The following is a 12,679-nucleotide window of genomic DNA, read 5'->3' as shown; positions in this document are numbered from 1 at the left end:
GGAATGGGGAAGGCGCTAATAACGGGCCCGCAAATTGTAGGCCCGTTATTAGGTCCAAGGTCCCTTAACGGGTCCCGCTAAGAACGGCTGGTCAGACCAGCCATTCCTGGTGGGACCCGCTAAGGGACCTCGGAATGTGGCGGTAGGAGGTTAACGGCACCGGCATCCTTACCGGTGCCGTTAACCCCCTACCGCCATAGTCGGAATGACGCCCATTATTTTAAGTGATTCCTGTAGGAATTGCAACCCAGTGGAAGTCTCTTCACCTTTTCAGGGATCCTGAATTGTACTTGCACGAAATTCTGCTGGAATTCCATGACATGTCGATCCACAGTAGAATTGCGATTTTTTTAAGTGTATGTTTGATTCATGTTAAAACCAATATCGTTTTACCTTACTTAATGTTTTTCAAAACATGACACAAGGGCATTGCATGCCCTATTAATGAATGAATCTTGTATTGCACGCTGGGACGGGTTTCAAACCTGTGTTTGCGCTGCATTGTTTCACTTTCATAACAAGCACGTTGGCCCTGACCTATCCTCTCAGCCCTGCATCACACGGGGATCAGATATGTGGTATTCAATCTGCAAGTAATTTCGTATTTTGGATTATGCCTAAGTACTAGGCCTCAGACTGTCAAGTTATCGGACACAGCAACACCAAAGGGCACAGAAGGCTGGAGATGGGTGGTAAAAGGTCTCGAGGGATGAGCCTGCATTGCAGCGACGGCCCCTCTCTACTCTGGCTCCAAGGTGAGGTTAGGATGAGCTTCAATAGCTTGTGTAGGGTAACCAAATGCTTTACTATTGCTGCCCTTTACCAAGGCAGAAACCCCAGGGAATGTGGTGATTAATGACTATGGGCCTCATTACGACCCTGGCGGAGGACCATGGTGCAATTTGCACCATGGTCCATGGCGCTAAGCTGCCAACTCCGCCAAGGTGGTTGGCGGACTTACCGCCCCATGCCGACCTTGGCGGGGCGGTAAGTCCCCAATCCCCATTTTACCCTTCCCCATTCCCATTCTTGCCCCATAGGGTATAATGGGAGTGGGGAAGGCGTTAATTACGCCACCGTAAATTACGGTGGCGTAATTAACAACAAGTCCCGTAGCGCCATGGATTTTTCCGCCTGCAAAAAGCAGGCGTAAAAATCATCCATGGCTCTACGGGAACTCGTAGTCTGGCGGAGAGGTACGCCATGCACTACGCCGGCGTAAAACCCTCTCCGCCAGGGTCCTAATGAGGGCCTATGTGCCCTTCTCTCCCGCGCAGTGTTACCACGGCATTAGCGTGCCTCCTCACTAAGGACTAGAATGAGCATATCACAGTGAATCCCCAATTCATCTACCAGCTTTTATGATATATGATATGATATTTATAACACGCTTAATACCCAGAGTTTTCTAAGCGCGGACCCGGGGATCGAACCTGTGGTGCTCCATGCCGTTTTGCTTCCAAGGCGAGCACGTTGCCCCTGAGCTATCCTCTCAAGGAAATGCATCCCAACCACCACCGTGCTGGCCACTCTTGGTTCAGCCGCTGTTGCCAACACCATGCCAGTCCTCGCCATCCCCCACCCAAGGTCTCTACAGCAGTGCAGAATTCATACATGGGATGTTTATGGTCTTCAGTATGGCATGTTCACCTAACCTTACACTGTATCTGCATGTATCCCTTTTCACCCCATTAGTGGCCCCGCCACAGGACCTGCGATTGGCTGCCGTGAGTGACAGATCAGTGGACTTGGAATGGGGTGGCCCCATGGTGGTGACTGAATATGTAATCTCCTACCAACCTGTCATGCCAGAAGGGATCCAACTCCAGCAGCGGGTGCCAGGGGACTGGAGTACAGCCACCATCAAGGAACTGGAGCCAGGCCTTACTTACAATGTCAGCGTGTGTGCGGTCATCAATGATGTCCTCAGCGCTCCTGTCAGTGCCAAAGTGACCACACGTAAGTGCAGCTTGGTGTCCTGCTGTATCTATTGAGCCTTAGGGGGCCTAGGAAAGAAAGGTGAGCATGTAAGGACTTAAAGCGAAGAGGGGATGTGGCTGTAAGTAAGTCTTATATCACTCTGTGAATTGGGAGCCAAACGTTTCAGGCACAGCCCTCCACTTTCAGCACTAAGGGATGGTGACTCCCAGGTCCCAGCTTTCAGCTTCCATCATTTAGACAGTGACTCTCAAGTCACAGCCCTCCACTTCCATCACTTGGATAGGGTGGTTTGATTGTCACAGCCCTCCACCTCCATCATTTAGACAGTGGCTTCCAAGTCAGAGCCCTCTATTTCTATCACTTAGAGACAGTGGCTTCAAAGTCACAGTCCTCCACGTCCGTCACTTAGAAATGGTGACTCCCAGGTCCCAGCCCTCCCGTTACATCATTTAGACAGTCCTCAACTTCCACCATTCAGAGGCAGTGGCTCCCAAGTGACATCCCTCCACTTCCAACACTTACAGAAGTTGGTCCTAGTGTCACAGTCCTCCACTTCCATCATTTAGACAGTGGCTTCCAAGTCACAGACCTCCAAGTCTATCACTTAGAGACAGTGGCTCTCAAGTCACTGCCCTCCACTTCCATCACTTGGAGATGGTGCTTTCAGGGTCACAGTCCTCCACTTCCATCATTTAGACAATGGTTTCCAAGTCGCAGCCTCCACATCCGCCACTTAGAGATGGTGGTTCCGGTGTCAGAGCCCTTCACTTCACTAGAGATGGTGACTCCCACGTCCTACCCCTCCATTTACATCAATTAGAGAGTCCTCCACTTCCACCATTCAGAGACAGTGGCTCCCAAGTGACGTCACTCCACTTCCATTACTTACAGATGGTGGTCCTAGTGTCACAGCCCTCCACTGCCATCATTTAGACAGTGGCTCCCAAGTCACAGCCCTCCACTTCCATCACTTGGAGATGGTGGTTCCAGTGTCACAGCCCTCCACCTCCATCACTTGGAGATGGTGGTTTCAGTGTCACAGCCCCCCACCTCCATCATTCGGTGACAGTGGCTCCCAAGTCAAAGCCCTTCATTGTCATCATTTAGGGGTAGAGGGTAATTTAGGAATGGGGAATCTCCAGGCACATTCACCGACTTCTTTCATTTAGAGCTGGAGAGCCCCAGTAAAGCTTTGCACCTCTGCCGCTTTGATTTCCTGTGCAGTCGTAGATAGCGCAAGGATAAAGACTCTCACAGAAGCGGACCAATTGCAGGTGATATCAGCTGTGATGTTGCATTTCAGAAATGCATCAATTTGCAGGTTTCATGGTTCAATCCGGGTGTAAAATGTCTAGTAGAGCTAGTGATTGCTTTGTTTTCAGAATGAACTTCAATAAATTGATGAATTAATTAATGTTGTATTGCCAGAAGAGGTGTCTGCATACCGATTTAAAACACATGTACCTCCTCTTCCACCCCCAATCACATGTTTTTAGCAGACCCCTGGTAGCATCAACAGCTGGTCCCAGCTCACACCCACCCATCTCACCCTCTCACCATTTATTGTTTCATGTATTTTTCTTGCCACTTTTCCACAGTGAATGTGAAGGAGATATGAGTGGTTAAATCAAGTTGTGTAGCTTAAATCTTACTGAGTCCAGGTATAGCCTGTTGTTGGTGACCACACTTTTCCCTCCCAAAAAGTCAGAAACCCTTACAGGGATGCCTGCTATGACTGACTCTGCCACAACTGCTGGACTTTCATTGTCATTGGGGGTAATTACAGGTAAGACCAGGGGGCCTTAGCGGGTCCTGTGAGCAGAACAGGGTGCTAACAACGGGCCCTTTACTAATGGGCGAGTTGTTAGCATCCTCCCCATTCCCATTGAGCCCTATGGGGGCATGGGGAGGAAGAGGGGGAGCTTCACACAGGGATATTAATGTCTTGGTTTGGTGGCATTTTTTCAGAACTCTCCGTGCCGCAAGGTCTGCAGTTCAAAGCCACCACAGAGACCACGGTGGAAGTGCAGTGGGAGCCATTCACCTTCTCCTTCGACGGCTGGGAGATCAGCTTCATCCCCAAGGTAAACGCTGCATGCATGCCCGGCCCCAAAAGGGCGTCAATAGAGGACACATCTGCGGTGATGAACAATAGACTGACAGCTCCAGGATCTTACCACAGCTCTAAGTCTGTGCTTCTTCCAACGAGGGTGAAGTCGTGTGTTTGGGAGGGTCATTCCTTTTTATGTCAACGGCGGAAAAAACAATCTTAAATGGTGGTGACAGTTTGGTGCAAGCTGGGGGCTACATAAATTGACAATTTCAGGGAAGGTAATGCCATTTTGCTGAGAGGGTGATCCCACTAAAATCTATGGAGGATTCTTATTGTCTCGTTGGGTGAAGGTTATTCCCATGAGGGGTAAAAGTCTGCAAAGGAGGTTTAAAAGTGAAGGCCATGGTCCCAATCTCACCAGACACCCCATGCAGCTCGGATTTACAAGTAATCAATGTAATCATATTGATCTAAAATGTTCAAGAAAATTGTTCCAAATTCCAAAAATCAGACTGAAATTCCTACAAATGTTGAGAACGAGATACATTTTTGGGTGAATTCAATTTGTTAACCTTTCTCCACCATTGTCCACTCAAATTAAATTTCCTGCCGTCTGTATTACTTTAAACATACAGACACAGGTAGAAGTAGAAGAAAGACTAAACTTGAGACTTACTTTATGGTTCAACAGGAGAAAGATTAGACTTGCTGCTCTCTAGAATATGTATTATACCATTGTGGTAAGAGTGTGGATATGAGCTCCCTTATTCACGGGCATATAATATCCAGCATGATAGCCTCCAATGAGCACGCAGCTATACAATATGGAAGACTAGAACACAAGGACCCTAAAGCCTGCACGGAACCTATTTAAATAGAACGAGTATTAGACTAGAAGGTTAGAACAGGTCTGGCACTCATATAAACAGAAGGACTAGAAGACAAGCTATTTGGAGCCTGTTCTCGGCCTATAGACATACAAGGAGTAGAAGACAAGGACCTTAAAGCCTGTCCCACACCCTACACTAGAGGGATTACAAGACATCCCCCCTACACTTTAGGGCCTCCTTACGAGTATGTTAGTGCAGTAAAAAAGTGGGGAAACAGAATCACTGCCAACTCTGCTCCAATTTCGAAGTGAAATGGAGTGAATACTCCTGGCACTTGGCTAGAGGTTTTTCCTCTACTTTATTTCCATAAAATACAGGAATTACCATTGTTGGGATTAACACTGCGGCTAATTCCGCCAAACCCCAATGGAGTATCCTACGGGACTCCATAATGCAGAATAGGAATACCACCAAATCTGGAGGATTTACCTCCACTTTTGAAGCAGTATTATGGTTGTAACGGTAATCCATGATGGCAGAATTACCACTATTAATTCTGTGATACTCGTATTTAGGCCCTATATTCTATGTTCATATGGATATAATGACTAGAACACAAATAACATAGAGCCTGTCCTGAACCCCTATACAAATACACACTAGAATACATGAACCTTGGAGCCTATCCTCGATTTATGCAAATAGGTGTAGCAAAGAAACGCTCTGTAGTAGAGCCTATCCTCAGCCCATACACATTGGCAAATTAGAAGGAAAGAATGTGAGAGCCTGTCCTGGTGTGTCATACAAATGAAAAGACTAATAGAATAGCTAAAATGGCTGCTCAGTTGGCACACTCATATAAAAGCATAAAAGCAAACGAATGGCAGATCCTAATGTTGTTCCTCTCAACAATAGACGGAAAAGAGCCATTGCGAGGTGGCCTTGCAAATAAATGTACTTGCAACTTACAAACAGAAGGTCTACAAGACACTTCCTTGGAACTTGCTTTCACTGCATGCATCTAGAAAGATTAGAAGGTGTGAGACTGGGGACTGGTCAGTAAGCCCCTAGAAGATTTGGAGAGGTCCAAAGAGGTCATCGCATGACGGGGTAACTCCATGAAATGCACAACCCTTAATCTGTAGTCTAAGGACGTTTTAAAAGTAATACCTGCTTCCTGTTAGTGATCCGAACGCCCAGACTGGACTATGCAGGTGAGGGTGGGCTCGGATTACAACATTACACATGGAGGCAATCTCAATAAAGAAAGATAATCTATGCAGGTTATTATAAAAGGATGTGTAAGAATTGCTTGTTTCAAATTGCCCGTGGTTGATTTGGCTGAATTTTTTTGCAGCCATTTTGACTGAAAATATATGGGGGGGACCCCACGCAGCCACTCACCCAATCCCCCTATATCATTTATTACCCCAAACTCACCGCCCACATGTATTTTCTGACAATTCAGTTGTGGCCAATTCAGTCGCGGGCAACTTGGGTAATACCATTATAAAACTGTCTTTCCACTCAGAAAAAAAAGAAAAAAACATTCAATTTTACTTCATAGAAAATATGGAAAACAAAGGAATTGACCAGTTTTAAATATTCCTCAAATTATAGCAAAAATAAGCTTCAAATGCAAAGTACAGGAGCATCTCAGTCCTGCAGTCTTCTCAACCTGGATGCTATCAGTAATAAGAAGTATGGAAATACTATCCTGTGGAGTTGTACACTAAGACATGTGTGGTAGTCCAACTTCAACAGCGGGTATTCCCGCAACATCCTGATTTTTTAACATGTGTTTAATCCTGATCGGAAGAAGCAAATCTCCTGGCCAGCGGTTTAGTGGTTATACCAGCGGGTCAGACAACTGAGTGGTTACCTGATGAGGCTTAGGGCTCCTCTGTCACATTTAATTGATACTAGGACACCATAGTCAATTAAACCGATGTATGCATGACATGTTTTAAGTTTTACATATTTTTAAAGCACAACAACAGGCCCCTGAATGAAAGGGGGACAGAAAATGCTATCCAGAATGCTCCTCAACTCAGGGTGCAAAGGGTCCTCAGGTTGTAGAGTCTCATGCTTCAAATCAAATGTGGGGCCTTAATGTTCTTTGGACACTGGGACGGATGTAATTGACCTATCAAGGTTTTGGTTGCTCGGGGGTGGCATTAGGATTTGTAGTGCTCTGAGAGTGGTATGCTCACTAGCATCCAGATGGCAGGGCTTCCCAACAGGCACACATCTATCTGGCTGAGCTTCTCAAGACAGTGATTAATAACAACAAGTGTGACCGAAGTTTCCATTCTCAACACTAAAAAGAGGTTCCTGGTACTAAGTGTGGGTCTTCGACAGGACAGCGGCTAGCAAAGATGGGAAGTGTGAATACATATTATATCTCAAAAGTAGGGTTCTCTGTAACCTCAAACTGGTTTGGTGGTGTTTGTTCGTCTGACAATTAATCGCAGCAAGCAGACCAAAAAAAAACTGCCCGCATGCGATCAATTGTCAGATGATCTAAGCGCAAACCAAATACGCTCACACCAACCCACCCCCCCCCCTGACCCCCACTTCCTTTCTTACCTGTTTGGAAGCTGCCTGGTCCTCTTCAGCCCTGCAGCATCAGATCCGTCCCTCTAACACAGGCTGGATCTGACGCTGCAGGGTCCCTTTTTTTTCAGTCCCCCACCTCCCATATTGAGGAACAGGGGGACACCCCTGCAACCCCCAAATGCTAATGCATACCGATCATAGGGAGCGGGGGACACCCCTGCAATCCCCGCTCCACATGTTCGGTATGTATTAGCCTAATTGTTAGTTTTTATTTGGTCGAATGGTACAGTACCATTCGACCAAATAAAAACAAACAGTTATGCTAATACCCTCAAACCACCAGACTTTCAGTTGATTTGACCAGGTTGAACTTTGGATACATTTTTAAAATGTTTGTCTGAAGTTCAACCACGTGACTTAAGGGGTACATGTGGCTGGAGCTCTTTTTGACTATTAGGCAGCTTTCAGGAAACAGAAGGACCTTACCGATGTCGGGCTTATGAAATTTAACGAAGTGGAAATACACTGGGGGGAAGTTAATAGAGTAGTTTAGTAGAAAGAAGGACAGGGACAGGTTAGTGAGTGAATGTGAAACTAGTTGGATTTAGGGTAATGTTTGCTTATACAGTGCTGTGTGGCACAATCAGTGATTTGAAGTGGACGAACAATACAAGTGATATTTGATGGAGCTTAGAGGGATGGAAGCCCCATGTGGGAGAGCAGCTTGGATGACTGTAAGACTCGCTTGCATGTGACTCCTGATTTTGTATGCCACCTCCAGGAGTCTGGAGAAAATAGCAGTAATTGTTGCTGGGAGTAGGAGAAACCGGGTAATTTCTGTGTGACTGTAAGTGGCATATGTGCCATGAGTAAAGAACCTGGTTCCAAGTGGTGCATCACGCTAGGGAGGAGCAGGTGGGGCTTGGAATCAAGAGAGTGGCTTGATAGAGAGTCAGACTTATGTGATTTTGGTAGGATGACTCAACAGATTCGAAGGTGGGTGATACACCAATCAGTGTCTGTCTCTTGAAGTGTGTGAACAAGAAATGTGCCCTCATATGACAACTGGGAGGAGAAGGAGGAGCCAGACATTCCTGAGAGGAGAGTTTGGGAAACTTACGTATTCATCATTTTAAGGGGAGCAAGTAACAGCAACAGGACTCAAATGAGCCAGGGACAATGGAAGACTTACTTACTGCTTGTGGTCTTTTCACATCTGCAAGAGCACTTGTTGCGTGCAATGAGGATGCCGGAATTGCATGAGGTCAATTGAAGGAATCATCCAACTCACATTCCACATGCCCCACACACCCGTAACAAGTTGTAGTGGAGTACGTCCACCAGTACAAGTACATGTACAGGCACTGCACCGCCATGATGAACATCCACAGAGACCAGCAGAGACGGGTGCTCACTCTTCATTCCTTCCATCATCTCAGGGGCAGGCAGAAGGGCGTTCCAGATCTTGTCTATGGGAGATCAGGAATGAACAACACAGCGTGTAGTGTATGTGGGGGGAGAATGAAAATACGAGGCCTCTATCTCTACCGCCCCCATCCACTGATAAGTCAGAAAATAACGATGATGATGACAATGACATAGATGATAATTAAGACAACGCTTGTGATCCATCAGACTCCATATGAGAACAAGCATTGCTGCTGGTAAGCAGTGATAGTGAGGAGGAGGCAGGGAATTACACCACAGGTACAGAGGCTGTGGTAGCAATTAAATCTTGCACTCACCTGTGTGCAGTCACTTTGAGAAACAGCCTTACAGTCACTTGATTGGAAAGCACTTCGTCTCTTAATGTGGAATGGCAAACATCACCAGCACAACTACTGTTGCAGCATGTCACCCAGATGAGACTAGCCTGTCTATTGTTAGGCCACAAGGAACAACAAAGGTATATTAGTCCTTCACACAAAATAAACAGAAACAGAATCTGTCCACTTGTACCCTCTGCTAGAAAATAAATGGTGTGTGGAAGGAGAACAGGATCAAACCTCGGTACCACATCTATACACTCTAATATTCAGTGGCACCATACCCTTACATGGGATGCAATCAAAATATCTAAAGTACACCCCTCCCCACACCAGAAAACAAGAAGCATACCGCCACTAGTCCACAAAAGGACCCCTGAAAATATATAACTGTGTCAGGGCTTTGGAATAGAAGGCCAAGCTCTACCTCCCTACTCCCCAGTTATGTATAGCAATGACCCTCCCCCCACCCCCATTGTGTTAGGCCAGTGTTTTGGAATCATTTAGGATTGGACATAAATGTCCACAGTCACACGCCAGACAGCACCTGATTGATGCCAGCATGGATATTATGTTGTCAATAGATCTCTTCCTCACTGTTTTGTGGAAATCCCTGGAATCCAGTAGCTTATGGGGAGAGTCGGTCACTGCTGGGAAGTTCCCTGCCACCATTTATTTTTCTTGCAATGGTGTACTGGAATCATGAATGAGTTCACGTCTATAGTGGAGCAGGTATTGCATTAGTCTGAGGGAGGAAATATTCAATTCACCATGGACATTAGACCAGTGGTCAGAGCATTGACTACAGGTCCAACATAGCAGTCTGCGTGAGGGATCCTTGGGTAATGAAAGGCAGCAGCAGTTGCATGCAGTTTGACATGTTGTGAATGAAAAGGATTCAGGGTAGAAGACACAGGGAATTGACATCTGGGAGAAGTTGGAGATGGAGTCACTGAGCCTAAGACCTCCTGATCTGTGGTTGTGCTTTGTTGCATCAGATATGGATCAAATGTCCTTGTTACCTAATGAGTTGACATGACAATGCACGTTGTCTGCTCGCGCATGTGCTGCCCCTCGTGGCCACAGGTTTTATCAACAAGTTTGAGCCCATGAAAGAAATGGTTGCTGTTTCTGAGAAGATCAGCTCACGTTTTAGCCAGGCTTAACATGCCAAAACTGCACTGCTCTAACTGCAAGTGGGCCACAAGTTGCCACTGCATAACCTGAATATGTCAGTGGCCACCCATTGGAACGGTACTTAACACATGTTCTAAAGACTACATGAGCAGCGAAATGCCATCATAGATTACGGAAACATGCACAGAAAAGCTTCAGTTGTGGCTTTCTTGGCACTTGTCAGTGGCTGCTTCTGTCTAATGTTTGCTTTATTCTATGACCTTTCGAGGTGGCCACCAAGCATGTTAGCCACCAGAATGCATCCCCCAGTCAAGTGAAGTTCCTTGAGAACCTTCCTCTGGTGCACCTGCTTGATAAGAATCTGGCCAACATGGTGAGGGCCCATGCCTTGATAGGTAACACTGATGAGGGTCCTACGTCCAAACTTGCATCGCAATCCACAGATAGTTGCATTTAAAGGGTGCAACGTTGTTACATTGCCAGCCTTTTTTTCCGCAGAGTTTTTTACTGTACATTTAAGGCCGAATAAACTCATTAAAAAATTGTGTTTGGTGTAGGGGGATATAAGGGGGTAGGGTGTGTGGTGAATAGTAACTAGACAATAGCAAAGGGGGGTTTGAGGAGAACCCACCAAATATATTTAAAAAATGTATGAGTTTTTTTCAGCTGAAGGTTTTTGGCAAAAAACTCAGTGAAATAAAACCTGGCGATGTAATAACATAGAACCTTTTGAAGGTAACATTGAGAACCTTTTGAGTTCTTTTATGGACCCATGTTTCAAGCTAACAATTCAGCAAACATCACAAGGAGGAGACACTTTGAATGTGTGAACAAATGCTTTGCTTCAATGCTTGCAACATCAACTGGAGAAAGAATGCAGGAAGCTGGAAGAACGCCAAGCAGGCCACATTTTGGCAACTACAGAGAGCATGTCAACCTTCTGGACTCATGGCCACATCGAGAAGTGCACACTGACACCTGTTGCAGTCTTTGTAAGCTGGAGGGTCCAGCCTACGGGGAGGAGATGCTAAGGGGCACCCTCCTCAGTGACTTAGGCATCTTGAATGCAGACAGGTCATCAACAGGAAGAGGCAGCATTCAGTCGTACAGATTATGGACACTTAACCTTTGACATGGGATGATGACCCATTAAAGTATTTGTACAGCAAGAGATCATTCTGGCCAGTGACACTCGTGTGAGTTGTTATTGAGTCACTTGGGTGCCCCCACACAAGTGTGGAGTCTGCCTGAAAATGTTTTAATGCAGCTGAGGCTATGCCTCCAATCCCATGAGAAGCCTTGCAGTGTCGCATGTCGAACAACTGACATTTATAAAAATGAAAAGTTACTTTTTGGATGCATACTATTAAACAATATCTACACATAGCCAACACACTAGCTTGGACAATGATGTCTTATTTGTTACCCGCTGCAAGCCAAGCAGGCACAACTGGAGTAGGCCTGTTAAGTAGTGCCTGTGGCTGGGAAACAGCAGCACTAGTGACTGAGAGGCTCTGATCATTTGCTGATTTACACATGGCATTGCCTATTGCACCAGTAATGATCCAGGCCAACTCTGGAAAAAGACTGTCCCTTACACCTGATGAAGGGGTGTATATCTCCAAGAGCTCAGATTGGAATCAGGAGTTTCCAGGACAGAGTGTCTGCCAGGTGGAGAGGAAGCGGACAGGTCACACAGAGGAGAGAGCAAGCTGGCAGACAGGGCATCCTTTATAATATTCATAAAAGCAAGCCATTCAAACATGGAGCTTTACAGTGGGCTACAGGAACCCTCCACTGAAATAAGCTTTGTCACCTGGCGTTTGAGCTCTCAGCAGTAGTGGACCCAAATGTACAATGGAAGGGGTGAGATCCCTTTCACTAGTAGCTGAGTGAACTCTCTGAACGTTACAGTTCTCCGCAGCATGTATGGGCTACACCCTAGACATCTTCCTTGAAGCATTGTACATTGATTATCCAACCAACACTGCTGTCTGCCAGCACAGGGTTGTGTAAAACAGGTTTTAATAACATGCGTTCTTTATTTCACGGAACAGCCTGCCTACACCCAATCTACTCAAATTAAAATCTATTGAAACTGCTCCTACAAGCGTGGCTGTTTAACGAGAGTCCACTGGAGCCAATTGTTCTAAGCTTACCCTTGATATACATTGTTCATCTGTCTATAATATTTACCACCAGCCCACTGCAGGGGGCGTAAAATGAGAGTGGTTCATTCCCAGGACAAGAAATGTTTGCACACTTCTAACCTGCAGCACCAAACCAAAACAAATCAACCATAATTATTTATCTCCCCCAGTCCCTTTTCGTGATTTTTGTTCCCACTCTTGCCGCTGCTTCTCATGGTGGAACTCATGCAATCCAACACAGCT

At 46.0% G+C, this 12,679-nt stretch overlaps 1 protein-coding gene across 4 annotated transcripts in view; it reads left to right on the top strand.

Moving 5' to 3' along the window:
- Positions 1 to 12,679, top strand: part of TNR (tenascin R) — a 2,098,594-nt gene that overhangs the window by 1,695,099 nt on the left and 390,816 nt on the right. For all 4 annotated transcript variants that reach the window (XM_069641143.1, XM_069641142.1, XM_069641141.1 and 1 more), the window contains 2 exons: positions 1,696 to 1,959; positions 3,910 to 4,025. In XM_069641143.1, coding sequence (XP_069497244.1) covers positions 1,696 to 1,959; positions 3,910 to 4,025 — 380 coding nt within the window. The remainder of the gene's footprint in view (positions 1 to 1,695; positions 1,960 to 3,909; positions 4,026 to 12,679) is intronic.

Source organism: Ambystoma mexicanum, chromosome 1q (assembly GCF_040938575.1).
Source record: "Ambystoma mexicanum isolate Mex_15411 chromosome 1q, UKY_AmexF1_1, whole genome shotgun sequence".
NCBI lineage: Eukaryota > Metazoa > Chordata > Amphibia > Caudata > Ambystomatidae > Ambystoma > Ambystoma mexicanum.
This window is presented reverse-complemented; position numbering and strand designations above follow the sequence as displayed.